Source organism: Carettochelys insculpta, chromosome 6, assembly GCF_033958435.1.
Source record: "Carettochelys insculpta isolate YL-2023 chromosome 6, ASM3395843v1, whole genome shotgun sequence".
NCBI lineage: Eukaryota > Metazoa > Chordata > Testudines > Carettochelyidae > Carettochelys > Carettochelys insculpta.
Window position 1 is genome coordinate 39,267,189 of NC_134142.1, and position 27,641 is coordinate 39,294,829.

The 27,641-nt window shown below is 45.8% G+C and overlaps 1 protein-coding gene across 1 annotated transcript in view; it reads left to right on the forward strand.

Annotated features, from left to right (window-relative positions):
* CEP128 (centrosomal protein 128) overlaps nt 1-27,641 on the forward strand; it is a 315,311-nt gene that overhangs the window by 258,657 nt on the left and 29,013 nt on the right. The window contains exons 21-23 of the mRNA XM_074998779.1: nt 9,425-9,502; nt 22,100-22,213; nt 26,403-26,514. Of these exons, the coding sequence (XP_074854880.1) occupies nt 9,425-9,502; nt 22,100-22,213; nt 26,403-26,514 (304 nt within the window). The remainder of the gene's footprint in view (nt 1-9,424; nt 9,503-22,099; nt 22,214-26,402; nt 26,515-27,641) is intronic.

The window sequence follows — 27,641 nt, forward strand, 5'->3', positions numbered from 1 at the left end:
GTCCTCATGTACGATATAATTTACATCTGGTTTTGTTTAGAGATAAGCTCAAATCCTTTAAAAAATTAAATGAATAAATGGCTTATGATCCCAAATCATTAACAGATTGTTTGCAGATTATTTTGCCATGTGGGGTCAGCAAGATTACAATGTTTTTAACATAAAATGTGTAAATCCACTGTATGAATTAAAATAACTTCTGCTGTTCCCGTTTTTTAACACTAGTAAAAACAAATGCTGAACATGTGAAGTCCAAATGTGGAAGGTAAAATTCAGCTTGACCCAGTTCCTTTCTCTATGGCCATGTCTACGCTTAGGAAAAACTTCAAAATGGCCATGCTAATGGCCACATTGAAGAATACTAATGAGGCACTGAAATGAATGTTCAGCTGATAGGAGTAAAGGGATTTTGATGTTTGCAGGGCCCTTTTGAAAAGGACCCACATGTAGATGAGCCGTCTGCAAATGAAATGTGGCACTTTCGAAATGCCGTGGCTGGCAGCATGCTAATGAGGCACTGAATATTCATTTCAGCACCTCACTAGTATTCTTCGATTTGGCCATTAGCATGGCCATTTTGAAGTTTTTCCTAAGAATAGCCATAGTCTACCAGTCTGAACTCCTACTGATTAGTCTATGATTCATCTTCCCTAGTGTTCCACAGATTTTTTCTGCTAAATCATTGGAAAAGGTGCAGTACAAGATGGAGTAGAACAGAAGTATAAATGCCAGTATTTTAATTGGAAAAAGAAAGTGAACAATGGTAACTGCAGTACATTTAGGGGGGAAAGTGGTAAGCTTGCAACACCTTATACATTTTAAAAATATGTATTACTAGAAGATTTACCCTGCATGAGTCAGTTCCTTCAGGGCAGGAAGCTGTGGGGGGATGGGTTTACAGGAGTCAGGGCAGGGGGCAGGGAGGTCAGGGCAGAGTGTGGGGTCCAAGAATCAGGATACGGTATGGGGAATTTAGGGGGAAGGAGTGGATGGCTTGGAAGGGGTACAGCATTCGGTGCAGGGAGGAGCTTGAGGCAGGGTGCTGAGAGGTTGCAGGGCTTACTGGGGCTGCCCCTGGTGGCAAGGGTGGCGCTGCTCTGACAGCAGCTTATCCCAGTGGAGTGGGGCTGCGTTTCCCTAGGGTCTGCTCCTAAGGAGGGAAGGGGATGCACTATCTGCCCCCTCCGTCTGGCTGCTTCTCCAGAAAGAGGAAGGCTGAGCTTCTGCGCCCCGCGTCCTCCAGGGCCGGCAACGTCGATGTTCAACTTCGACGTTGCTCAGGCCAACATCGAAATAGGCGCAGCAAGGGAACGTCTACACGCCCAAGTAGCACACATCGAAATAGGGATGCCAGGCACAGCTGCAGACAGGGTCAACGGGCGGACTAGCACTTCCGGGGCAACAGATAGCCGCTCCCTTAAAGGGCCCCTCCCACATACACTCAGCCTGCACAGCACGCGGTCTGAGGAGCCATAGGCACACAGACCCCGGGCGCCGCAGTCATGGACCCCCAGCAGCAGCAGCAGCAGCAGCAGCTAGAGGTCCACCCAGCCCTCCCGGCAGGAGCAGGGCTTGCCCTGACCCATGCCATGTGGGAGGCACCTGAGCACCTCCTTGCCCTAGGGGAGGAGATGCCCCCAGGGCAGCAGGGCTCAACCCCTACCCCTGCAGCACCCCGCTCCACCCCCCGCCTCACACGCCGGCGGCTGTGGAGCTACCCCACCAGCACCGACTGGTGGGAGCGGCTGGTGCTTGGGGAGTGGGACGACGACCACTGGCTCAGGAACTTCAGGATGAGCCGGCAGACATTCCTGGAGCTGTGCCAGTGGCTCACCCCCGCACTCAGGCACCAGGACACTGCCATGCGGCGTGCCCTCACGGTGCAGAAACGGGTCGGCATCGCTGTCTGGAAGCTGGACACTCTGGACAGCTACCGATCCGTGGGGCAGCAGTTTGGTGTCGGCAAGGCCACCGTCGGGGCTGTCTTCATGGAGGTAAGAGAACCCACAGGGGGAGGCCAGGGCAGGGCAGGGGGGCCAGAGCAGGGCAGGGCCAGGGCAGGGCAGGGGGGCCAGGGCAGGGCAGGGCCAGAGCAGGGCAGGGGGGCCAGGGCAGGGCAGGGCCAGAGCAGGGCAGGGGGGCCAGGGCAGGGGGGCCAGAGCAGAGCAGGGCAGGGGGGCCAGGGCAGGGCAGGGCAGGGCAGGGGGGCAAGGGCAGGGCAGGGCAGGGGGGCCAGAGCAGGGGAGCCAGAGCAGGGCAGGCCAGGGCAGGGCAGGGGGGCCAGAGCAGGGCAGGGCAGGGCCACGCACACCCTGTTCACCCTTCATTGGGGCTGTCCCATGTGCTTTCTCTGCAGGTTGTGCGTGCCATCAACGCCATGCTCCTGCACAAGCTCGTGAGGCTGGGGGACCCAGATGCCACCGTCGCCGCCTTTGCCACCCTGGGCTTCCCCAACTGCTTCGGGGCTCTGGATGGGACTCACATCCCCATCCGCGCCCCGCATCACAGTGGCGGACGATACCTCAATCGCAAGGGCTACCATTCTGTCGTCCTGCAGGCCTTGGTGGACAGCCGGGGACGTTTCCAGGACATTTACGTGGGCTGGCCTGGCAGCACCCACGACGCCTGGGTTTTCCGGAACTCAGGCCTGTGCCGCCGGCTGGAGGCGGGGACCTACATCCCCCAGCGGGAGATCCCTCTGGGGGACACCACCATGCCCTTCTGCGTCATCGCAGATGCGGCATACCCCCTCCGGCCGTGGCTCATGCACCCCTACACGGGCCATCTCTCCGCTAGCCAGGAGCGCTTCAACGAGCGCCTGAACCGTGCACGCCAGGTGGTGGAGCGCTCATTTGGCCGCCTGAAGGGACGCTGGAGATGTCTCCTGACCCGCCTGGATGCGGGCCCCAACAACATCCCCCAGATTGTGGGTGCCTGCTGCGCCCTGCACAACCTCGTGGAGAGCAAGGGGGAGACCTTTCTGCAGAGCTGGGCCGCGGAGGCCGGCAGGGCAGACGTCCAGCCACCTGCTGCCCCCAGTCGGCAGGTGGACCCCGAGGGGACCCGGGTCCGGGAGGCCCTGCGGGCCCACTTCGACCAACAGGCCGTGGGGTGAACTCTGCCCAGGCCCCCTATTGCCCGCCCCTTCCTCCCCCACACTCCTGCCCCAACGCCCACACCATGGAGCACCCCACCGCCCCCCCCCCCACTTGTCCTGGACAAATGACAGCACGAACTTGTGGCTGAACGTAAATTTTTTTTTTTCTGGCCAAACCTTTTTTTTTGGGTGTAAATAAATATGTGAAGCACAAACAGAAAACTAGGTACAAACGTTCAACCAAAGCAATATGTACAAAAATAAAACAATCCAAAGAAACAACTGTGTGGCATACATAATAAAAAGAAAACCAGGGAGGAGAAAGGGGAGAACTATTTACATGGGGGGGATCGGGCAAACGGGGGCACCAAAAAAACAGGGTCCAACTATATACAAGGGGGGGGCCACGTCCCGGGCCCCTCGCCCCTATAGCCCAGCACTGGGCGTGCCCAGCCGGGAGCCCCGCCGCGCTCGCAGCCTGGTCCGCGGCTGGGTGGGAGCGAGCTGGACCGGAAGGTATGGGGGCCGGCGAGTCTCAGGTGGCTCCAGGGGTCCCTCGGCGCTCTGGCCCTCGGCGGTGGGTGGTGGGGCGACGGCGGATGGGCCGGCAACGGGCGGAGCAGCTGGTGGTGGGGCTGCAGGAGCGGGCAGGGCGGGCGATGGGTCGGCCGGCGCGGCATGGGGGGCCAGGTAGTCCACCAGGCGGTTAAATGTCTGCATATAGGCCCCCCATGCCTCCTGGCGCCAGGCCAGCGCCCGCTCCTGCAGCTGGAGGTGCTGCTCCGAGACCTCCAGCTGCCGGCGGAGGATGGCCAGCAGCTGGGGGTCCGTCGCCGTCGGCGGTTGTAGGCGCGAGGTCCGCCGTCTAGCCCGCCGCGGGGCCGGTCATTCCTCGGCCGAGGGGCTGCCCTGGAGCGATGGTCCCGGAGGGCTCTCCGGGACAACTGAGGCCTTGCCGGCGCTCTCTTCCGGTCCTTCTGATGGTGCAGGTGCAGGTGCAGGAGACAGGAGAGGAGGGGGGAAAGAAGAATGGAGACAGGCGTTAGTGTGGGCCCCGAGCCGTGGCCTTTGTCCCCCCCGCCCTGTGCTGCAGGTTCCCCGTCCCCGGGAGATGCTGCTGTGATGGATGGGGTTCAGGGGTCCCCCTGCCCTGCACCCCGTCCCCTGGTGGGAGCGACTCTCACTTCACCCCGCAGGGTCTGAGAGCAGGAGAGGTTTCTTAGGCCACAGATGGCCACTTTTCTGGCAGGAGTGACAGCACCAGCTGTCGGAAGAGACAGTCCTTCCAACCCGTCGTGGGGAGAAGACCCGAAGGGGGGCCCCTCTGGGATGCAGCTTTCCCCCTCCTCAGGCTGGCTGCCTACCAGCTCTCCCTTCCCCTAGCCTCTACCTGTGGCCCCCGCCCTCGCCCCCCAATTCCAAGCCAGCTCGGCTCCTCCCTCCTGTTTGTTCAGGGCAGAGGTGTCACCTGCCAGCTGTAGCGCCAGGATCCTCCTTTGGCCCTGGGAGCTCTTCGGCTCTTGTGGCTCATATGTAGCCTGAATCTCCCTTTGGCACTCCCCCCACTCCATCACATGCTGCTGCTGCGGGGTGTCCCACCCACTCCGCCCGGGGGCCCCTCGAGGTTCTGCTCCCCCCTGGCCCGGGGATGGGGCATGGCACTGTCATGCGGGGTGGGGTGGGGCAGGGGCTGATGGCTGCAGTGCTGTGAGGGCCATGGCCCTGGTGTCCTTGGGGCCATGGCCATGTGAGCATGTGGGGGGCCCTGGACACATCTCTGTTACCCCCGCCCCTCAAGCCCAGGGGTGTCCACCAGAGAGGGGTACCTACCTGTTGGTCCGCTCCCACGGTCCGGAGATCCCCGGGGGTCGGAGACCCTGCTGCTGCTGCGGGATGGCAGGAGGAGGATCTGCAGGCTGGATTCTGCGGAGGAGGAGCCCCCCTCCTCCTCCTCCTCCTCCTGCCGCGATGTCCCGGGGGGGGCCCCCGGGGTGCGGGGCTTGCCTCCGGGGCGGACTCCGGCTGCAGGACCTGCTCGGGCTCGTCAGCCGATGTGTCAAGGGTGGCCGGAGGGGAGGAGGTGTGCCGGGGGCCCAGGATGTCCCTGAGCTCCCTGTAAAAGGGGCAAGTGACGGGGGCGGCCCCAGATCGGCTGGCCGCATCCCGGGCCCAGGCATAACCCTGCCGCAGCTCCTTCACCTTGCTCCTCACATGATCAGGAGTGCGGGCAGGGTGACCCCGGGCAGCCAGGCCATCGGCCAGCTGAGCGAACGCATCCGCGTTCCGCCTCTTGCTCCCCATTACCTGGAGCACCTCCTCCTCGCTCCAGAGCCCCAGCAGGTCCCACAGCTCGGCCTCCGTCCAGGAGGGGCCCCGCTGCCGCTTCCCAGCCTGGCTGGCCCTCTGGCTGGGCTGGCTGCCCTGGCTCCCCTTGGGGGGGGTCCGCTGGGGGGGCTGCCGGCTAGCCATCGCCGCTCTCAGGAGCTGAGGGTGCTGCAAGCTGCCCACGTGTGCAGGCTGCAGCCTGCACGTTGCCTCAGCTTCCTGTAGAGGCAGGGAGGGGGAGGGGACCTTTAAGGGGCCACTCCACGCGGCCACCAGTGAGCTGAGGGGCTGGAGAGAGTGTCTCTCAACCCCCCAGGTGATGGCCGCCATGGAGGACCCGGCAATTTCGACGTTGCGGGACGCGGATCGTCTACACTGTCCCTACTTCGACGTTGAACGTCGAAGTAGGGCGCTATTCCTATCCCCTCATGGGGTTAGCGACTTCAACGTCTCGCCGCCTAACGTCGAAGTTAACTTCGAAATAGCGCCCGACGCGTGTAGCCGCGATGGGCGCTATTTCGAATTTAGTGCCGCTACTTCGAAGTAGCGTGCACGTGTAGACACAGCTAGGGGGAGGAATTTTAGGGTGGGGAGCCACTTACCTGTGCAATGGCCAGCAATATGAGAACCCCATCCTGAGCTGACCACTCTTTTCCTGGTGCTGCCGCCTCCCTATGTTCACTCTGCAGTATAACTGCCCCAATGATCATTGCGGAGCATAACTGTCCCTCCTATCAGACTCTTTCCTTTCCATGTTATGGAAAATAATCAGATTCCAGGCACATTCCATTTCCCTTGCATAACCGAACTGTGGGCTTGCTTCAAGTTTGGATAAGAGAAATCTGCATACCAAATTTGGTGGTAATAGCTCTTACAGGTTAGGAGGCATTCTTGAACAAATATACTAATGGACTCAGGGAGAGACAAATGCTTATATGTACACACAAACACACACACATATTATATGGTACTTCACTGATAATATCTAATTCTCTAATATCTGAAGTCTTAAGTGTCCTTGACATTGATTTTAATTTAAACAAATAGTAATAGTGAAAGAAGTTTCTTCGGCTTGTGCCATGTGGTAATTTAATTTATTTACGGTAAACTCTTGATTTTAGTTAGCCAGACAACCACCTATCTTGGGTGCGGTGAAGTTTCCCATGGTACCATAAAGTTTGTTTACAGCCACTAGTCCTGGCTCTATATTCTGTCTTGTTATTTAGCTGTAATTTACCCCTAAATTTCTTCTAAGGGTCCAGTAAGTAGTGGAAATGTTGGTAACGTGACAGATTATATTGACCTCCCATAGTCCAGCAAATTCTCTTATCCGGTACCAGTCAGATCCTGAGGATACTGGATGAGAGAGATTCAACCTGTACCACTGAGCCTGCCTTCTCTTCTTGCTTGTCACCTTTTACCTGGTCTTGCTCAGCCAGGCTGTCAAGCCTCCTCCAGCAAACTACATAAATAAGGCCACAGCCAGCTACAGACCTTGAGATCAGCTCTGGGAGACTCAGTTTGTGAGATTTACTACAACACCAGGGTGTTTGTACCACCTTGTGGTTCAAGCCTAAAGTTATATGAAGTTTTTCTCCTTCTTCAGTGTGAAGGAAGGTATGCACAGCCTCTTGCACCCCATCCCCAGTTAGAAAATACATACACTGGGTTGTTTTATAAACTGGAAGTAAGTTGATTAACTATGAAAAGGTGTGTACCAAACAGAATAAAGCAAACTACAGAGAAAATAATACACAGCATGCAATTTAAGCTAGTTTCACTAAACACTGCTCACAAAGGATAATTTGTTATCCTAGTTATTGTTTCAGGTAGAGTCTTTCACAGGCTAGGTAGCTCTTAGTGTGGCTTCAGCATTCCCTGTACCCTATCCCCATTACAATTCCTTTGTTTCTAGATGTTTTCAAGTGTTTCTATGGGGTGAGGAGGCAGAGTGTAAATCATCACTGTTTTCCTCCCCCAATTTATATAGAAATTCTATGTAAGGCAGGAAAGCCATTGTTTGATTTCCCTCACCACCACTTCTTTGTGGGTCAGTTCAGCAATCCACATAGTAGGTTAGTGTCAGGTAACTAGGTCACCATACTCTATATTATCCATGAGTCAGTGGCAGTGCTGAGCATCCCCAAGAAGGTCAAACCTGTCCACAGTCCATTGTCCTACCTGGTGGACCATTAGTCCTGTCTGGCTTTTCCATCTTAGCCCCTGAAGTGCCATAAGTGAGAGTGTCCCAAAGCAGCAAATATGAAATGCAGATAAACAGGTCAGTATTGCTAACTTTATCTTCAAAAATGATACAGGCATACGAATGAGAACCATATTCAGTAAATCATAATTTTTCCAATGATATCTTAGGTGTGCCATCCTATATAAAGTAGATCTCATTTTTGTCATGTTCCTATCATGTGTTCTTTTCCGTAAAGAATCTGGAATGTAGTGTCTCAGTGGCCTGTTCTGTCCAGTCACACGCCACATGCTTAAAGAGCTCCAAAGAAAAAGATGTGAGGTACCATGATCATCTACCCAACTCATTCCTTGGTGCTTAATTCTGACCCCAATCAGTCCTGTCCCTTCAGCCCTCCCTTCTGCTTCATCTCTACTCCTGCAGCCCCTGGATTTTTTCACATTTCTCTTCTGGGCCTACCCTTCCAGGCAGCCGGGAGAACATTTCCAAGGGTTCTTCATCCCCCTCTGTCTTTCCCAACCCTCATGATGCAGGGAAGGAGAGGAGAGGAGCCATCTGCTTGCTCAAAAAAGAGGCTAGGGAAGAGAGAATACAGATGCTCTGAGCAGCTGTGTGCTTTCTGCTCTTTCTCTGTCAGAATGCTGTGTATTTTTGAGGGGAGGGATGGAGAGTTCTGCCAGGTTCCTGCACCAGCTCTTATTCACTGCAGTACTCTAGGTGAGCAAGTGGTGAAGGCAGTCAGTTATGGGGGATTTCTCCAGTTTGTACTAAAAATGTGCACTCTTCAGCAACCCAGTTCATTTTTAGGAAAAGTTCCCCAAGGCTGCAACCTGGAGCATTTTAAGCACACACAAAGTTAAAACTCTCCTCCAGATTCTTACATCTCAGTTACCCCAAGGTTCTTTTCTAGTCCGGCTTGTACCCAGTCAGAATGCCTCTGCAGAGATCTTTTTCCTAGTATGTTGCTTTTAACCTCATCACCGTTTTCTATGTGTCACTTTGCTGGCTTCCTCCTCTATCACATAAAATGCTTTCAGGACCTATCTCAACCCATCTCCTCCCTGCCTATCATCTTTCATTCAGAATTAAAAGATTGATTCACACCTTGATACGTCTATGATGCCAGTCTCAGCTGTGGGCTTGTTACATTTTTGAACAAGGTCCTTTATGCTTTCTCCTTGCATCCCCTTGTGCTTGACAGGACTTTCTGTAAACATCTGTGGATCTGCTTCAAAACCCCCTTTAAAATTCTCCTTTGCTAGGATTCCTACGAAAAGTTTACAATGGTTTGGCTGTTGGGGTCCTGAGACCACAGTTTCATTTGTTTCCTTTTACTTTCCCATTTATCAGTATTCATCTGTTCTTTCTTGTTAAAAAACAGCCTTTTAATGTCTTTGGGGTATAGGTTGTTTTCTTGTTCTGTTTGTACAGCATCTAACTCATTGAGGTCTGTGTCTCTGGCTCCTAAATATGGTGGTGGTGGTGATGTTGATGATAATTAGTAATAAGATGATAATTATGAATTGCATGCACTGTGAAAAAGAAACATTGCATCCAATAAATTGATGACAATTGTATATGCATGCTCATCCTGATTTGACAATTGCATTATTGTTCTCATTTTTAACTGTAAATAACAATTTTTTAACTGAGTAGTTTAATGACACATGCAGATATTTATATATATCTGGATATTAAACTGAAACTACCTGCACATGCTGTTTGAGACTTCAGAACAGGGTTGAAAGCACTTATCAAACTTTTATAATGCTTTGTTTTTTGTGTGCTCTATTCTTCAGAGTACCCGAGTGGCCTTGGACCATCTGGAGTCTGTTCCTGAGAAGCTGAGCCTTTTGGAAGATTTCAAAGATTTTGGAGTGAGAAAATTTTAATTTGTCTCTCAGTTTTTCTGAATTGTTGAGAATAATTAGCAGCTTTCTGATGTGCAAAGAGAAATCTATTACCTAGAACATGGGTGTTCGGTGAACAAGTCGCAGGTATGCAGCAAGCGTCTGACACTTTTGATATCATACATTGATGGTATAATTTTCTGTTATTAAAACTAGATACAACCTTACTTCTTCATTGCTATGCACCTGATTAAATTACTTCATTTTGCTTTTGCTGTATGTATTGCAGTTTAGGTTTTTTGGTCTGACGACAATTTTTTGGAAAAAAATTTTCATAGATTTTCCACATAAAAAATATTTGTTCCATGGTCTCTGAAAAGTTTAGAAACACTGACCTAGAGAACATATGACATCTAAACTCCATTATGACCTCATTGGAATAGTGGGGTTTATTTCCTACTCTTGGGGAATTAGTTGCAAATCATGAAATTAGTTTAGTCTTATACTGATAAGGAAATACTGGACTGTTTCATAATTAAACTTTCAGTTTAGGCAAGTCAAGATAACTGAATATACTATTTCTGGTACTTTTGCTCTGAACTTTACTGACTTGTTCAACATATTAATGTTTATTAGTGATTTTAAGTTCTGTGGCAATAATTAGAAAGAAGCAGGTTGTTGTCTGATTTCATAGCGACATTACATCTTGCAGTTCCCCAAGCAGTATTGTTGACAGTGAGGCTTGCTGGGTGCCTGTTGTTTCACATCCCACGTCCTTTACTGATAAGCCTCTGAAAACTGCATAATGAACATGAAAGCTATTTGAATGTCAAGTTCATTTATTATGTTGGGTAGATATAGCCTCATATATTGGAGTGGGTGGGGGGGCAGGAATCAAGCACAAAGTTCAACGTGCTAAATTGATAAACTCTGTCACATCATCTTGAGCACCAAATTCAGTCATTGCTTTCTATGAAAGTATGCTCCAGTGTTCAGGAATGCAACTCTTATCTGTAAAGTGCTTTCTTTGAAAGGCTATGGTATGTGATACTCGTCTTCCACATTCTGGTTGTCGGTATCATGTTTCAAGAACGACTTGGGTCAGGAGGCTCCAAATCAGAAAAGCACTTAAGCATGTGCACAAGTTCCACAGAAGCTGACAAACTTTACAGAATTAGGTCCCATCAGAATGAATTAAGTAGTCTGTCTCATCTTTAGGCTATTTGCAGTTTTGTGCTATTGTTCCCCCCCGGCCTATTTAGACTATGTCTACACCAGCCCCCACCTTTCGAAAGGGGGATGCTAATGACACTTTGGCAGATGCTAACGATGCGCTACCGTGAATATGCAGCACCTCATTGGCATAATGCCAGATTCAGCAATTCGAAAGTGCTGCTTTTGAATCTTGTGCCACCCATGTGGACGGGGGCCTTTTGAAAGGATCCCCCCCTGCAGTCTTCGAAAGCCCCTTATTCCTTATTCCTTATTCTACATGGGCAGTGTGCGATTCAAAAGTGACACTTTCAAATGACTGCATCTGGTATTATGCTAATGAGTCACTGCATATTCATGGCAGTGCCTCATTAGCATCTGCCGAAGTGTCTCATTAGCATCCCCCTTTCAAAAGGTGGGGGCTAGTGTAGACGTAGCCTTAGTGTTGACTTAACAAAGAGATTATTGTGCATGGTGCAGTGAGACATGGTAATACAGAACAACACAATTTAGTGGCCAAATCCTCAGACAAGTAGTCCCTTGACTTTAACAAGACTACCTTGTGAGGGAGGGAAGCAGAATTTCACTTGACTTTATGTACATTACTTCACTTTTTATCTCAGACAAACATTCTGTAAAGCATTTTGCAGAGTTAAATTGTAGCAACAAAAGGGAGAGAGAAGAAAGTTTATAAATTATATTTGAAGGTGGAAGAGTGTGAATTGATTAGCTGTAAAGGTACAAAGAGGCTGTAATGCTTATGCACTAAGCTTCCATACAACTTAGGTTATAAATTCTTCGGGTGTGTACAGCTCTTTTCATCATCTTTTGCAAATGAAACAATACACACTTTTATAGCACTGTTGGAATAATAAAGAGTCAAGTCATAAAGTCCTTCTTCAGAATTTACTCAATAAGAATTTTATTTGTGTAAGGACTTTAGGATTTCAATACCTAATAACAAAAAAAAAAATTGCTCTTACCTAGCTATCATCAGTAATAGTTCATTTTGCATGCTGCAATTAAATGCAATCATCTAAGTTTTTAAAATATCTTCCTTAACACATCCAGAGAAGTGAGTGAAAATAGCTGAAGTTTGCAGTAAATCTGCTTGTATAGTTTCTAAACTTGATTTCTCACCTCATACGTAGAAAACCATGTTTTTCCCTCCACAGCATAGCTGTCAAATAAAGATATATGGTTTTCTTGACTCATGGGGACATATAGGCCATGTTAGGAGACCGACTGTCAAGGCTGGTATGCCTACACTTAGCTCTTTTGGTGCTTAGTTGCTGAATTGCTGTGGTGTAATTCTTTTATGTTCATGAGAGCTAAGCAAAGTTAGGAAATTCTATTCTGAAAACCAGTTATTTTCTAAAGGAGAGCTGGAGATCCAATAGCTCAATCAAACTTTTAAATCAGAATTGTTTAAAACAGCCATCAATGAGAGATCCACGAGCATTTCACAATTTATGTGTATGGGAGACACAGTGTACTGTTCTTAAGAACACAGGGCTATGAATTAGGAGAGTTTGGGGTTGATTCAGAATTTATCTTGGTTTGACATTGGTGTATGTCCGTTGACTTCAGTGAAGCCCCAACTAGAGCTGGAAGAATACCTATTCTTATGGGCAAAACAAAAAAGCAGTCAAGTAGCACTTTAAAGACTAACAAAATAATTCATTAGGTGAGCTTTTGTGGGACAGACCCACTTCTTCAGACCATATCCATACCAGAACACACTCAATATTTAAGGCACAGGGAAACAAAAGCAGTAATCAATGTGGACAAATCAGAAAAAAAATTATCAAGGTGAGCAAATCAGAGAGTAGAGGGGCAGAAGGGAGGGGGGAGTCAAGAATTAGATTAAGCCAAGTATGCAAACGAGCCCCTATAGTGACCCAGAAGATTCCAAACTTGGTTCAAACCACATGTTAATGTGTCGAATTTGAATGAAAGAGAGTTCAGCAGCCTCTCTTTGAGTAGTGGTGCGAAAATTATTCTTCAGTAACACACAAACTCTTAAGTCATTAACAGAATGGCCCACTCCATTAAAATGCCAACTAAAAGGTTTGTGGATCAGGGGTATTTTTATGTCTGTTTTGTGCCCATTAACTTTTTGTCTAAGAGAGTTTGAAGTCTGTTCAATATACAAAGCATCTGGGCGTTGTTGGCACACAATGGCATATATGATGTTAGTTGAGGAACATGAGAATGTGCCCATGATTCTGTGAATAACCTGGTTAGGTCCAGTGACGGTATCTCCAGAACAGATATGTGGACAAAGCTGGCAGCGGGCTTTGTTGCAAGAAGTTGTTCCAGGACTGGTGTTCCTGCAGTATAGACTGTGATTGTTGGTAAGAATCGTCATAAGGTTGGGAGGTTGTCTGTAGGAGAGAACAAGCCTGTCACCTGGGGCCTTCTGGAGTGTGGCATCCTGATTAAGGATAAGTTGTAGGTCTTTAATAATGTGTTGCAGTGGTTTGAGTTGAGGGTTGTAGGTGATGACCAGTGGTGTTCTGTTCTTGGCTTTTTTGGGCCTATCTTGGAGTAGCTGGTCTCTGGGTATTCGTCTGGCCCGGTTGATTGGTTTTTTTATTTCTCCTGGTGGGTAATTGAGGTTTCTGAATATTTGGTAAAGGTCTTGTAGTTTTTCGTCTCTGTCCATAGGATCACAGCAAATGTGATTGTACCTAAGGGCTTGACTGTAAACAATGGATCTAGTTATGTGTGCAGGATAGAAGCTAGAAGGGTGTAGGTAAGTATAGCAATCAGTGGGTTTCCAGTACAATGTGGTACTGATCCGGCCATCCTTGATTTGTACTATAGCGTCCAGGAAATGTATCTCTCGCATGGAGTTATCGAGGCATAAGTTGATGGTGGGGTACAGATTATTAAAGTCTCTGTGGAATTCTTCTAGAGTCTCCATACTGTGGGTCCGCATCATTGTTGTTTTTTGGTTCATTCACAGTTCCTCTGCCAGATGTGGAAATTTGAACTTGTTCTTACATGGTAGGAGGGCACCCGAGCCACTGAACTATGGGATGTTCTCATCTTTTTTCAGTCCCTCCAAACCAAGTTCTTCCACTTTAATTAATAACTAACTAGTCACTAAATGTCCGAGATGAGTGTTCTAACTGCAATGCTATAGACTCAGAGGGGGAGCCACATGAGTCTGTAGCTTCACAAAAATCAAGCTGTCAAGACTAACAAATTTATAAATCAATCTATAGAGCAATTGTTTTCCACTGGCCCAATGAATATTCATTGTCATTTATAGTAGCAATTCATAGTATTTCATAATTGCTTTATAAAATGTGGAATCCATCAGTGGGTGAGAGTGAGCCACCCACCCCTGAATATCTCATATCCTGAAGGTTAGGACAGTCTTCTGCAACTTGGGACTATTCTATTTAAAATCCTTTCTACACATCAGGTGGAAGGGGGAATTAAACCTGGCGCCATAATGAATGGTGCCTTAAGTCCCAAAAATATTTGGCAAATTCATATAAAATTTGCACATGGGTTCAGTTTGAATCAAACTGTATTTTTGGTGAATACACCACTTTATTTGAAAAATTTGCCCAACACTAGTTCTGAGTGAGATCAGCATCATTCTCCTGACCTCTGATTCTGGCAGTGTTACCTTTAGGAATGAAACTCACCTTTCTGTGCCTCTGTGTAAGAGCAGCTGATGATACCTATCTCACCCAGGCACTGGAGTGGTTGCGCAGTTAGTATTTGTGAAGCACTGTAAGATTACCGGGGGGGAAGAAATCATACTTATTATTGTTTTTGATACTTATTCACATGAGCACTGAAATGTAGCCTGTACTGCAGTGGGGAAGCTAACTCTTATGCACAAAAGGTGGCAAGGGAAATTTTATGGAGAGTCACCAGGACAGATGCTTCAGAGATGAGAAATGAGTTGCACAAGCACCATATAGATCAAACCGAACCTCCATTTTCAGGTTCTTTTCTGAAGGACTTTTACCTACTAATCTTCTAAACTTGGTGGAACTCATGTAGTCCAGGGGACAATTGTTGCTGGGTTTTTTTGTTTGTTTGTTTGGTTTTTTTTGTTTTGTTTTGTTTTGTTTTAAGTGTACATGGGCTCTGAAAAGTAACATTGTAAAACAAGCCTTTGTGGGGTTCTGTCTCTATTGTTTCTTATGCTATGTATATACTAGGCAAAGTAAGTCGACCACAGATATGCAATTCTAGCTATGGTAATTACGTAGCTTAAAGTCAATGTATCTACACTCTGGTAACTTGGCTGTCCATACTGGGGAATTTCTTTTGTCAACCTCCCTTGCTCCTTGCCTCTTGCAAGGACTACAGGGGTTGACTGTGACCCCCTGAGAAGTCAATTTCGCATGTCTGTACTAGATGTGCAAAATCAAACTCCTGAAGATTGACCCCGAGTGGCTCGAATTTCCAGGTTAGTGTAGACACAGGCTGCTTCTACATGTCACCTCCCATGAGAGATGGCATGGTAATGAGGCAATTTGAAGCAGGCTAATGAGGCACTAATGTGCCTATTCAGCACCTCATGAGCATAATGGTGGCCATGTGAATTTCAAAGTACACACTTTGAATTGCAGGTTGGCAGTGTCGATGGAGGCAGGTTTGAAATAAGCACCCCACTTTGACATTCCCTTTCTCCCACAAAATGAGATCGGAGTAAGGAGGTGGCATGTGTAGAAGCAGCCGTAGCCTCAGTGACTTCATAACAAATTTACTCAATTTACAAATCAGATGATTTTTCTTTGTAACTGCCAGCTTTGAAAATTAAGCTTGGAATCTGAATGTGAAATCATATAAATATCATCATCAGTAGTGAAAGTTCTGAGGCTGAAATTTAGTTAATCTTCTTGGTGAAATGTCTTGCTGATTAGATCCCCCCACCTTACTCTCCAGGAGCTGTGTTGACCCTGTAAAGCCACTCCAGGGTAAAGATGGAATTTTTCTTTTGTTTTTTTTTGGTTTTTTTTGTCAGTAAAGTATGCAGAGAAAAGATAATCCTGTGGTTAAATCACTAAGGATGCAAAAGGTCTGATTTCACTCCATGATCTGTCACAGACATCTTGTGTAATTGTGGGCAAATCACTTAATCTCTGTTTGCTTCACTTCCCCATTGGTAAAATGAGGACAGCTCTAAATTTCTCCTGCCCTTTGTCAGCCTTGTCTGTTTAGATCAGTGATGGGCAACCTAAGCTAGTGAATGTGTGGCACAACTGGCCCTCCTCCATGTGACTTGGCCTCAAGAGTGTCATAACTAAGATGGTCTCCTAGGATACAGTAGTTTTGCTAACTTCACTTTCATACTTAGAATTTGCAGGGTGTGATGATTGAACAGTAGCAGAGCTTTGATTGGATCCAGAGGGAGTGCACAGCTATCAATGATGTGTGCAATCATCACACACCTCACTTCATGTGTCCTTGCTTTACATGTGTGTCATTTTAGTAATAGCAGTTGGAAAAAACTATGTGGATGGAAACCAGTGGAAGAATCTAGCAACACTGCATGTGGACAACAGTAAACAAAATGTTTTGTGAGCCATATGTAGAACCCTGATCATTTAGAAAGCTCACCGCTGGTTTAGATTTTAAGGTCATTGGAGTTGGGACTGTCTCTTGCTGTAGATTTATAGAGTTCCTAGCACAATTAGGCCACTAGCTTTGGTGAGGTATGTAGTAATCATAATTAAGGATCTGATTTAGTCATGGGGTGCTTTTAATAAAAGATACAAGCAAAACACAAAAATGCCCGGCCTGTGACCTATCCATGACTTATATGCTTGACTAAATTGTAGCTGGGGTTGGGAGGTCAGAAGGAGTACTGCTTAGGGGAGTCTCAGCAGACTGGCGTGAGTTTGGGGCAAACTGTTCCAGCTGCCCAGGACCACTTCTCAGGCAGTCCCCTGGACCAGCCTCACTGGGTGCTACTTGGGCAGCCTGAGCAGCAGCTGGTGTGTCTAGCCATGGGGCCACTCCAGTGGTGGCTGATGCAGCTAGCTGCAGGGTTGCCTGAGTGGCTAGCTACAGGTATCCTCCAGCATCTCTGGGGTCAGCTACACTGGCTGTTGCAGAAGCCACGGAAAGTCACGGAAGCCATGTCAGATAAGGAGCCCTAATCACAATAAATGAACCTTAATTCAAGGAGCACCTCTGTTGAGTAAGATCACAACATTTTTGTGTAACCATTTTCCTGATCATAAATCCACAAGCGTGTTTTCCCCATGCCAGCACCCAAAGAAAGAGTAGTTAAGATTGAGGATTTTTAAGAAAGATCCTGGTGTATTTAATAAGAGTGCATTTTCCAAGACAGAGAAGTGCTTTCAGAAGGATATTTCTGCTGTACAGAGAGGTCCCAAACAAGGTAATTTGCCAGACCGGGGTGTCCAGGCTTGTCTGGGAGCAGGGGTGCTCCTCCTGGCCATCACTGGCTCCCTGTCCCTGCTGCCTGGGGATGGGGCTCCTCTCCTGCTGCTGGAGGTAGAGGGGAAGAGTTATGAACAAGAGCCTTTCAGTCTGTTACTACAACTTTATCAGATCCTACAAGGTAAGCAGTGTCAGTCCTGAGTTGTTTTCTAATGGGAGCTCCTCCCCAAAGAACACCAAAATATTGTAGAAAAATGGCGATGGTGAGCCTGTATATGGAATACTTCCTTCCAAGTCAATCTTCTGTGCATTGCAGATGCATAATTTAGATCTTCAATCTCCTGTGCATTGCAGATGCATAATTTAGATCTGTAACTCAGGGTTTAATTCAGATCCAGCCTTTCAGTTCCTGCCTGCCTCTAGTACTGCATTGCCTCTTGGTACAATTTGAAGTATAAATTTCAAGTTTTAATTTAGCAACATTTGGTCCCTTGTGCTGGAAGGTTTTGATTCTTTTATATGAGAAGACAATATTGTATTTATTAACTGTGAGTTCTGTCATGTTTCCTAATTGGTATTTTATATAGGTGGTGGCTGTCATTTAAATGCTTGAAAGTTGTGTCTTTACTGAGTGTTTTCCTACAATAAGTCACAGTAACTACCTGGATGCAGTATTATAGAGAGCTTGATGTTTATTCCTTTGCTATGAAGGTAGCTGTTGATTTGAGGTTCTGTTAGTATTTCAGTTTGGTACGATACATTTGAAAATGATGCTTCTATGTTATAGGAAAATCTTGCTAATTGCAGCCGAGTCCTGGAATATTGCAGCACACTTTGGCTAATTTTACTTTGATACAGGATGAACAAATTAAGCACTTCAATGCAGTTTTTCTCCTTCTAAGACTAACATTAGTTTTCCCCAAAAATATCAATGGAAGGGCAGGCTTAGGGGAAGGAAGGTTCTTCTGTATGTAATTATGGTTCACAGCCTGTGTTGGATCCTACTACACTGACTCATTTACATGGTGCGTTGACTAATCACATACCTCTGTGTGCCTTGGAATGAAAAACAGTGCAGCTGTAAAATAGTGCCTGTGATAGGTTTGGTCACAGAGACCCCCTTGTGACTGTCACTTGATGTGCTGAAATACCTCTGAGCCTACAACCCTGCCTTCCTGGGTGCCCCTCACCTCTGTCCTGCCAAGCCAGGCCCTCCGGCTTCCTTCAGCATGGATACAGAGCCAGGGTCACAGCCCTTTGCTGTATAGTGTAGAGCAGTGGTTCCCAAACTTTTTGGCATCATGCCCCCCTTTTGAGTTTTGAGAACCCCTCAAGACCCCCCACCTCTTCTTTACAATTATCCAACCCCCCCTTTTAGCAAAAAATTCAATGAGTGATTTAAAATAAATACAGCTTGATATAAAAATATTATTTAAAATGAAAAATAAGCACAAATACTACTTCTTGCATCCTTGTGAGTGCCTGGTGCAACCCAGGTGCCAGAGCTGCCCATTCCAGCTGCCTGCCCACCTGAGACCTGTACTGCCAGCTGCCCGCTCGCCCGCCCGCCTGCCAGCTGCCTGAATCCTGCGCTGCTGGGACCAGCCGTTGTTCTCCAGCCGCCTAAGCCACCTGCCCAAGCCCCACAGTGCCAGGGCCAGTCATCTGACTGCTATCCTGAGCCACACAAGCCCCATGCTGCTGCAGCCAGCCGCCCTCCAGACAGCCCAAACCACCCAAGCCCCATGCTGCCAGGGCCAGCCACCCACACGCCAGCCCCAGCCGCCCAAGGCCTGTGCCGCTGGGGTCAGCTGCCCACCCACCAGCCCAAGCTGCCCGAGCCCCATGCTACCACGGCCAGCCACCCACCCACCAGACCAAGCCCTGTGCTACTGGGGTCAGCCACCTGCGCTGCTGGGGCCAGCCACCCACCCACCAGCCTGAGTTGTCTGAGTCCCACGCTGTCAAGATGAGCTGCCTAAGCCCTGTGCTGCTGGGGCCTGCTGTCCAAGCCCCATGCCACCAGCCTGAGCCTCCTGAGCCCTGCAAAGCCAGGGCCAGCCACCCAAGCCCTGCAAGACCCACAAGCCAGCCAGCCACCTGAGCCCCACAAGCCCTGTGAGCCGCCCACCCAAGACTCTCCCCTCACCTCCCGAAAAGCCAGGCACCACGAGCCCCCGGCTCTTATCCCATCCCCCTCACCTGAGCCAGGCACTCCTGCCCCGCATCTAACCCAATCCTCCTCCTCCTCCCCCCTCAACCCATACTGACTCACTTTTGCAGGAGGCAGCTAGCTCCACGTGGGTCTTCTCCAGCTGCCTGCTTTTTATAGAAGCTCCGCTGGGTCACCCACATAAAATGTCAGGAGCTGAGAGTCAGAAGCAAAGGCTGCCTCTTTCTTCAGGTGGGGGATATGATGGGTGGGTTGGATTGCCTTGTGCCCCCACATGGAATTTCTTCACACACACCCAGGGGGGCATGCACCCCCCCACTTTGGGAAACCATGGTATAGACCCTGAGATCAGCTCAGGTTTGGGAAAGTTCAGGCAAGGGGCTTGCGTCAGCACCCTAAGCCACAGCCTCAGTGGGACCCAAACCCCAGATAAATCCATCTTACTATGTATAAATTCTTCGCCCTCTTTCTCAGGGTAAGGAGAGATATGCACAAACTCCTTGCCTGCCCAGATAGCAATTACATATGCTGGGTTTATTAATAAACAACTGTGATTTTATGAAGTATAAAAGCTAGCATTTAAGTGGTCATAAGAGATAGCAGGCAGAACAATGTAGGGTACTAAACAAAATGATACAGAACATACAATCTAAGCTTAATACACTAATAAAGTGATTACATGGACTATCTCACCCTCAGTTAATCTGATAAGCTTCTTTTACAGACAGGACAGCTTCCTAGTCTGGGCTTGATTCTTCCCCATGTTCAGTCTTAGATATTTCCAGCAGCCATCTTGGATGGTAAACAGGGGTATCCCACGTCTGGCAGCAGCCCCTAGTGTTCGGCTTCCACCTTTATATAGATTTCACCAAAGGTGGGAATCATTTTTGTTCAGTTGAAGCTTTTTCTCACTTTCAGTGGAAGTGTCCAAGATGGGTCTCCGCATCAAGTGACACGGCCACATGTCTTGGTAGGACCAACCATAGCTCCTCAGTCCAGGCTCACAGGAAAAACCAAGTCATTGTTTTCTTGCAAATGGTCTATCAAAATCTTGAAGTACTATTACTATGCTTAGCGTGATTACTTTAATAACAGGTTTATACTTCCTATTTCTAACTTCAAATAAAAGAATAACAACATGCACACAAATATAATATACATATCCAGTAGATTAAACCTTACAGCAGTGGTGAGCAATAAGTGACCCATGGTCTGGGCACCATTTGATAGGATTAACCATTCTCAATTCCCATTGGTTGCAGTTCGCCGTTCCCAGCCAATGGGAAATGCAAGAAACACCACAGGTCGGGTGACTGCTCTCTGCATCTCCAATTGGCTGGCAACAGCAAACTGCCAATGGGAGCTGCAAGCAGCCATATCAGTGAGCACACAGGTAAATAAATCATCTGGTGGCCCACCGTGGCTAACGCTAGTGAACTGCATCCAGCCCGTGGCCTACCCCTGCCTCACAAGAAGTATTTTGCATAAAGCATATTTCACTTATATAATGTTCATAAGCATATTTTGATAAGGTATATGGACTGCAATGTGTCAGCACTTATTTATTTTTGTATTAGAGTAAGGTTACAATAAAACACTACTATATGACATTGTAATTTCTGACTCAGGGTCAGGGTAATATTCAAGGAATTGACTAGAGACTATGGCTTGCTGGCTGGGGAGCCCTTCTCCATGAATGTTCTAAAAATGATGACGACATTTCTAAATACCTGTTCTCTTTTTGGAGCTTCTCTTGTATTTATACTTGGTGTGAAACTTTTTCCATTATAAGGACGGTTGATTTTTTACTATACTTTAATTCCCAAGAACACTGGTTCCCAAACTGGGGTCCATGAAGTTATTGTAGGGGGTCCATGGAAAAATAAAAGATATATAAAATTATCATAGAAAATAAGCTTTTAAATAAATTGCAAAATTACAACAAAATATTTTAAGTAAATATCTTCCAATAATGTTTTTAATTGCCATCTGCAAATCTATGTTGTGGTTTCCTTTTTCATTTAATGAAGTGTACGTAGTGTCTAGAATTGGCTCTGACGGAGGTCCACAAATGGTTTGGAGGGGTGATTGGGGGTCGGGGAGGAAGTGACTGGGGGTCCACACTAGTGAAAAGGTTGGGGACCATTGCCCTAGAAAGAGGAATCACCTTTTCCCATAAGGTGCCATACAAAGTTTAACAATGAAAAATAAATTAATTTGTTGTTCCATTTAAAATATAGATTTGTTACTGGCGCATTAAGTAAGCAGATATGGGGCTGTCTAGGAAGTTGGCATATTGCCATAAAGTCAAGCTCTTTAATAATTTTCTCTCTGCAACCACCACATGTACAAGTATGTTCCCTTTTCTGTCTTCTCTGCATCAGAGCTCCTCCTTAGTAGCAAAAATATGATGGATTGTAACTGTAGTCATATGCGCCCAGTACAGTAATTTATTTAAAAAAAATTTCTTTGAGTTACTCAAAGGCAGCTTATATCTTAACTAATTTTGGTTTTTCTCCAAGAAAGAAAGAAATTGAACTCCATGATCTGGTTTAGTTTTGGGGAAAGTGTAAATAAACACTGATTAATCAATATTAATTAGCAAGAAGAAAAGCCTTTATTGTTTAATTTGTTTGTTTTCATCTTAACATCAGGATTCTGAAGAAAGCCTCTTATGCCTTCATCACCAACAAGGCAATTAGATGTCTATATTTCTAGCCCTGAAAGCAGTATTTAATTGGACCTTGCTGTTATGAATGTGTTTTGGTGATACTGTTATTTGCAGGAGCAAACTAGGTTTCTTTCTTTAGCTACTCTTTCACCATGCAAAAACAGAACTTTTTATGTGTTTCCAGGAATCTCATCGTCCGAGGGAGATAATTGAAGAGAGATACACTAAATACAAGGAAATTGTGGGCTCTCTACAGCAGCAGCTGGAGGATTCAAAGCGCGGAATCAAAAAATTCAAAGTATGCCTGTGTCCTCTCTTCTTTTGTTCCATCTTGCGTTCAGTCAATAGCAGATGCACATTTCATGGAGATTAGCTCAAGTTGCAGGCATTGACTAAAATCCTGTATAAACAATGTTTCTGCTTCACTTATCAGGCCTCGCTTGCCAAGTGTGCGGCCGCATGGGCCCCAGCTCTGTCAGCATTTATTCCCTAAAAATACCCTCAATGCACTTTTTCTATTTGCTTTCCGTCTGGTCCTCTAACTTACAAGGTAAATTTAGAGACCTAATTTCCCCCAGTTCCCCAAGTGAAAAGAGCCCTGACCCTCTTTCTCAGCTACCAACCTTATCTATTACAGTGAAGTGCTCTTTCATCATGTCACTTCACACTGGTTATACTGCTAATAGCAGCTTTTTTTAACTGGAAATTGAGAATTTCGTGTGACAGTACAACTCCTTGCACCACTCAAGAAGTTGTTAAAGGACTTATGGATCTTATGAAAAGAGGATTCAGACTCAGGCTGGGTGGCATCAGGTAAGCAACTACAGTAGAGCACAGAGCTCTCTGGTCCCAGGCAACAGGCTGCCTCCTGGGAGAACTGCTTGAAAGCGTCAACCACACCGAGACCTGCGGTGAAAAAAGGGAACCAACTTTTCTCTACTTTTTCTTTGTGAAGCCCTGGTGTTCAGTCTTGATTGCGTGGACATGCAAGTAATATTGGCCTTTAACCTAAATGAGACTGCAAGGACCTACCCCTTTGGTGGACCTAGCTCATAGACATTGAATAGTAACAGAGAGGAAGCCGTGCTAGTCTATACACTATCAAAACAAAAAGCAGTCAAGTAGCACTTTAAAGACTAGCAAAATAGTTTATTAGGTGAGCTTTTGTGGGACAGACCCACTTCCTCAGACCATAGCCAGACCAGAGCAGACTATTTTGCTAGTCTTTAAAGTGCTACTTGACTGCTTTTGTTCTCATAGACATTGTTTGCCTTTTTCTTTTGGACTATTTTAGACTTGACTAGAAGAGGGGAGATTCCCTAAAAGTTATATGCCCCAAGAACATAACTCAGACTACTGTCATGCCACCTGCCAGAGAAGGGTATCCAAGACAACCTGGGTTGCAGCCAGAGAAATATAACTTATTACACACAGAAACAGGCAACACATGATGGCAATGACCAAAATCAAACAAAAGATCCGTATTAATATTCTCTTAAAAATAGAGGTAAAATGAAGCTTGCTTTCCTTCACCTGTTCTGAAGCCCAGTGATCAAACACTAGACAAATTACCCAAGACTCCAAGCTACATTCATTGCCTTAGCTGTACGTGGGAGACCTTTTGTTTTGGGGTAGTTCTAAATATGTAATGTCTACAGATTCTGAGATCATATGCATAGAATTGTTGATCTGTATCCTTGGACAGAAAAATAAGAGTTGTTCTGGGCATTGACTTCCCTCAGATTGCTATAATAAGACGACGATGTCTCTGGAATGTCCAAGCTACACTTCTGTAGGGAAGGACTAACAAGAAGTGTGCAAGGCAGCATCAATTTAAGTTCAAGTGTTGGAGTTAACCTTCAACTTTCCCCACTTCTCATGTGCCTCCCCAAAGCAATTACCATCAGCAGTTTCCAGATTTGGAAACCCTGCAAAAGGCTGATTGCCAGAAAGGCCTGAATCAGCTGAGAGTATAATGCAATATTGCACCAAGCTGACCAAGCACACTGTACTGGCTTGATCTGAACTTATATTAAGAATCCAATACTAAGCTGATTCCAAAATAATATTTTTCCCTTTCTTTAGACAATAAGAAACAATTCATGGCTTCCCTTTAGTTAGGCCTAATTGAGTTTTTGCACAACATGCTGTCAGCTGTCATAGTCGTTGCAAATAGAACGGAATGTTCAGAAGAAGGTAACGGAAGGGTTCTAAGCTGATTTCAGTGATCAGGCTGGCTTACCTCAAGAAATCCCTTTTTTGCTGCTTGTTTTTCTTACCACACACTGGAATTGTCATATCTGCCTCAAATACACTACTGTTTTACTTACGTTGTTGTTACAGTTTGTCATTAGCTGTTCTAGCATTCAGCCCTATAGAAAAAAAGAAATCTAATGAAATATTTCCTGCTTGCTGACCCTTTCAATTCCCACTTTATAGACAGTGCAGTACTCTGACTGTATAAAGTAGTCAAGTGTGTGGTAAGTGATAAGGAAGTGTATGTGAAAAGCAAGAATTATAATGCGCTTATGTGGTGTGAAGTAGCCTTATATCAACCTTTTTACATACAGCTTTTAGCCAGAGTTAGCCTCCCTCTTCCTTTATGACCTTCTTCAACCCCGTCCTCACAGAACACGCTTTTTTCAACCTACCTTTGACATTAATCTTGAAGAAGGAACTATTTGGTCTCACTTTTGGGCTTGACTACTTTATTTTAAGCAACAAAAATAAATACCCAAACCAGAAACGAAGAGCATGATCACTTTTTGTAGTTAGCTCCTCTGCTCACCTCCCTGCCATACTCTGGAATTTCATGTTGAATTTATGCGTATGAGTAGCTGTAAAAACCATATTGATTAGAAGAGCAGGACAAGTTAGAAGTGCATTTCTTGCAATGGGACAGGCCAGCAGTGGGCTGAGTTAAGCAGAGTACTGAGCTGTCAGGTGGGTTGCTGAAAGATAATGGTGAAAAAGGAACTGAGGTAAGGGAAGGAAGCAGGAGGAAGGCTAGAATACAGTGATAAACCTGATAATAAACAAATATGGATAACAAAATGAAATGAAAGAAAATTCACAGTGATAGGCTCTGTGCTTCACAGAATTAAACATTTTAAGAACAGCTCCCTGCTCTGAACTGTGTACAACATAAACATGCAAAACAAACAAAACCATGAAGGGCGTGGGAGACAGGTGTAACAGCAGATACTACCATCTCTGCAAATGGAGAGGTTTATAGCAATGCAAAGATTGCAGGTGAAGTTTGGGCCCCACGTACTATTAGCTTAATGTATCCATTTTAAGAATGGATTCTTGGAGGAAGTGAAGACGAAGAACAGATTTACAGTTTCATATTTAGGAAAAACCCTGGTTTTTTTCTTTTAAATGTTATTACTATAAGATGTTTGTTGTAGGCACCAAGTCACTCATTGATACACGAGGGGATTAATTAGAGTAATTCCCTTTTGTATTAATAGGAGAAAATGCCCTGCACATTAATTGGATAAAAACTCCTTTTTAGTTTTTAAATTAATACAAAGGAAGGAAGAGTGTTTCCAAAGTGTAATACTACCAAGAATGAGACAATTGTAAGACGCTTTTAAGAAAATTCCCTGATGCTGCTTGTGAGAAAGTTGAGTAGCAAAGCATAGTATTCCATCAAGCAATACGTTTGAGCATTATCATCCCTTCTTTTTTGAGGAAACAGTTATTTAGAAACTAAGACAAGCCATTAATCTTGTTGTGGAGAACAATCTATGTGAAGACTCCTTGTTTCAACATTAAAACAGATATCCAGATATTTTTGGTTAAATTGCAGCTTAAATGTTCTGCTCTAGCCTATAGACTCAACAAAGTAGTATGCTAAATGCACATAGCCAGATGCTCTCTATTGTGTAAAGAAAAGGAGGGTATATGGGGTTTTACTTGATTTTAAAAGTGAAAGGAAAAAATGGAAAAGCAGTTTCAGGTTTTCACAGGCGAAAAGCCAGTCTATATTAAAAAGATACAAGAGTGGAATTTTGTTAATGAGAGAAGAAAATTGATTTGAGTTTGCAATTACTTTGATTTCTTGTCGGAAGAAGTTGATGTGGATCAGTGTCCATCTGCGTCATCTGTGAATTCGTGCACCGTGCTTCTGTTTTGTTCTGGGATCTAGTTACGTCTATACAGGAAAGAAACCATGGCACATTTATATAGTTTGTTATAGTGGCAAGAAGCAGCCAAGCTCCCTAGTAAACCAGGGAAAGTAACTTCTTTCCAGGAGTTCTGAACTTTGACATAGCAAGAAATTTGAAACAAAATCAGGTTTAAACCTTACAATAAGTTTCATGTTCTGGGAACTGGAATCAGAGTTTATAAGTTTAATTCTAGAAAGTACTACTCAATGTATAACCAAACTTGAGGCTGTTTTTAATCTCAGTGAACAAGTAGTCATATAACTTAAGTAATGTGATTGATTTCGCAGAAAACATGTTCATTTCCTTTCTTAGGATGAGAAAATGGATGATGATGATGTTTCCAGCATACAAGCAGCAGCTCTCCCCTCCAACTGGCGGACTAAAACCAGCTTTATGTCCAGCTCACTGATTTCAAATTCAGGTTGTAAGTACTGTTATTTACTAGGAGAACTCCACAACACAATGGACTACTCTCTGTTTTAAGTATGTTTTAGTTAAGTGACACAGAGACAGCATTGAAAACATGATAGGATTCTTACTGGCTTTCAGCTTCAGGCTTTATTGCTTTACCTAGCTAGCATTTGCTATGTCACACTGGGATATTTTCCATTGGAAAATACTGTATTTTGTTAGCTAAGTCCAAAACAAGAAAATCATGTATATTGTAATGTGCATCCTTACAGGGTCAACCTTAGATTTATAAGACACAACATTTCCAGACTACATACAGATACCCAGCCAGCGCACACCCTCCGAATTCCTGTTAGTGATTCTGTCTGACATTAGTACCAGTGGAGTGTAACAACAGAAGCAGAATTCCCTAGCCATGACCACCTTTTTGGAAAGTTGCTGTTTGTTTGCAACTTATAGCCCATCATACTGTGCGTAACAGGTCACAAGAGGCTGCAGCAGTCTCTCAAAGAGGTAGTGATGTGAGGAATGGGAAACACTGACAGGATTATGAGATATATTTTGGTTCTTCCCTTCTGAGCCACTGCCAATGGTAAATAGTTACCCAAAAACAATCTTTTCAAAACCGAGTATTGTTAATCACAAGAGTAAATACACAGCATCTCATGAGATAAGGTTTTGAAACACTGTAAGAAGTCTACACACACATCTGGCTTAGGTAGGTAAAGCTGATCCTAGATACCCCAACCAGCAGACACATTCAGTGTGCTCCCCAGAGGAGTTATTTAAGTTAAGCGTCAGTGAGGACACAAGACCAAATGGCTATAAACTGGCCATAAACAAGTTTATACTGAAATTTTTGGAAAAGTTTCTAACCATCAGAGGACAGAAGATCTGGATCAGCCTTCCAAAGGAATAAAAAAAAAAAACTTGTTTCAAGATTGGACTTGATGAGATTATCGAGTGGCTGATTTGATGGGGCTGCTTACAGAGGCATGTAGCTCATCGGTGACTGCTAGTAGCAAAATTCCCCAACAGCCAGAGATAGGACACTAGATGGGAAGGGCTCTGAGTTATTACAGATTGAACCTCTCTAGTCCAGCACCTTGGGATCTGACCAGTGCTGAACGAGAGAATTTG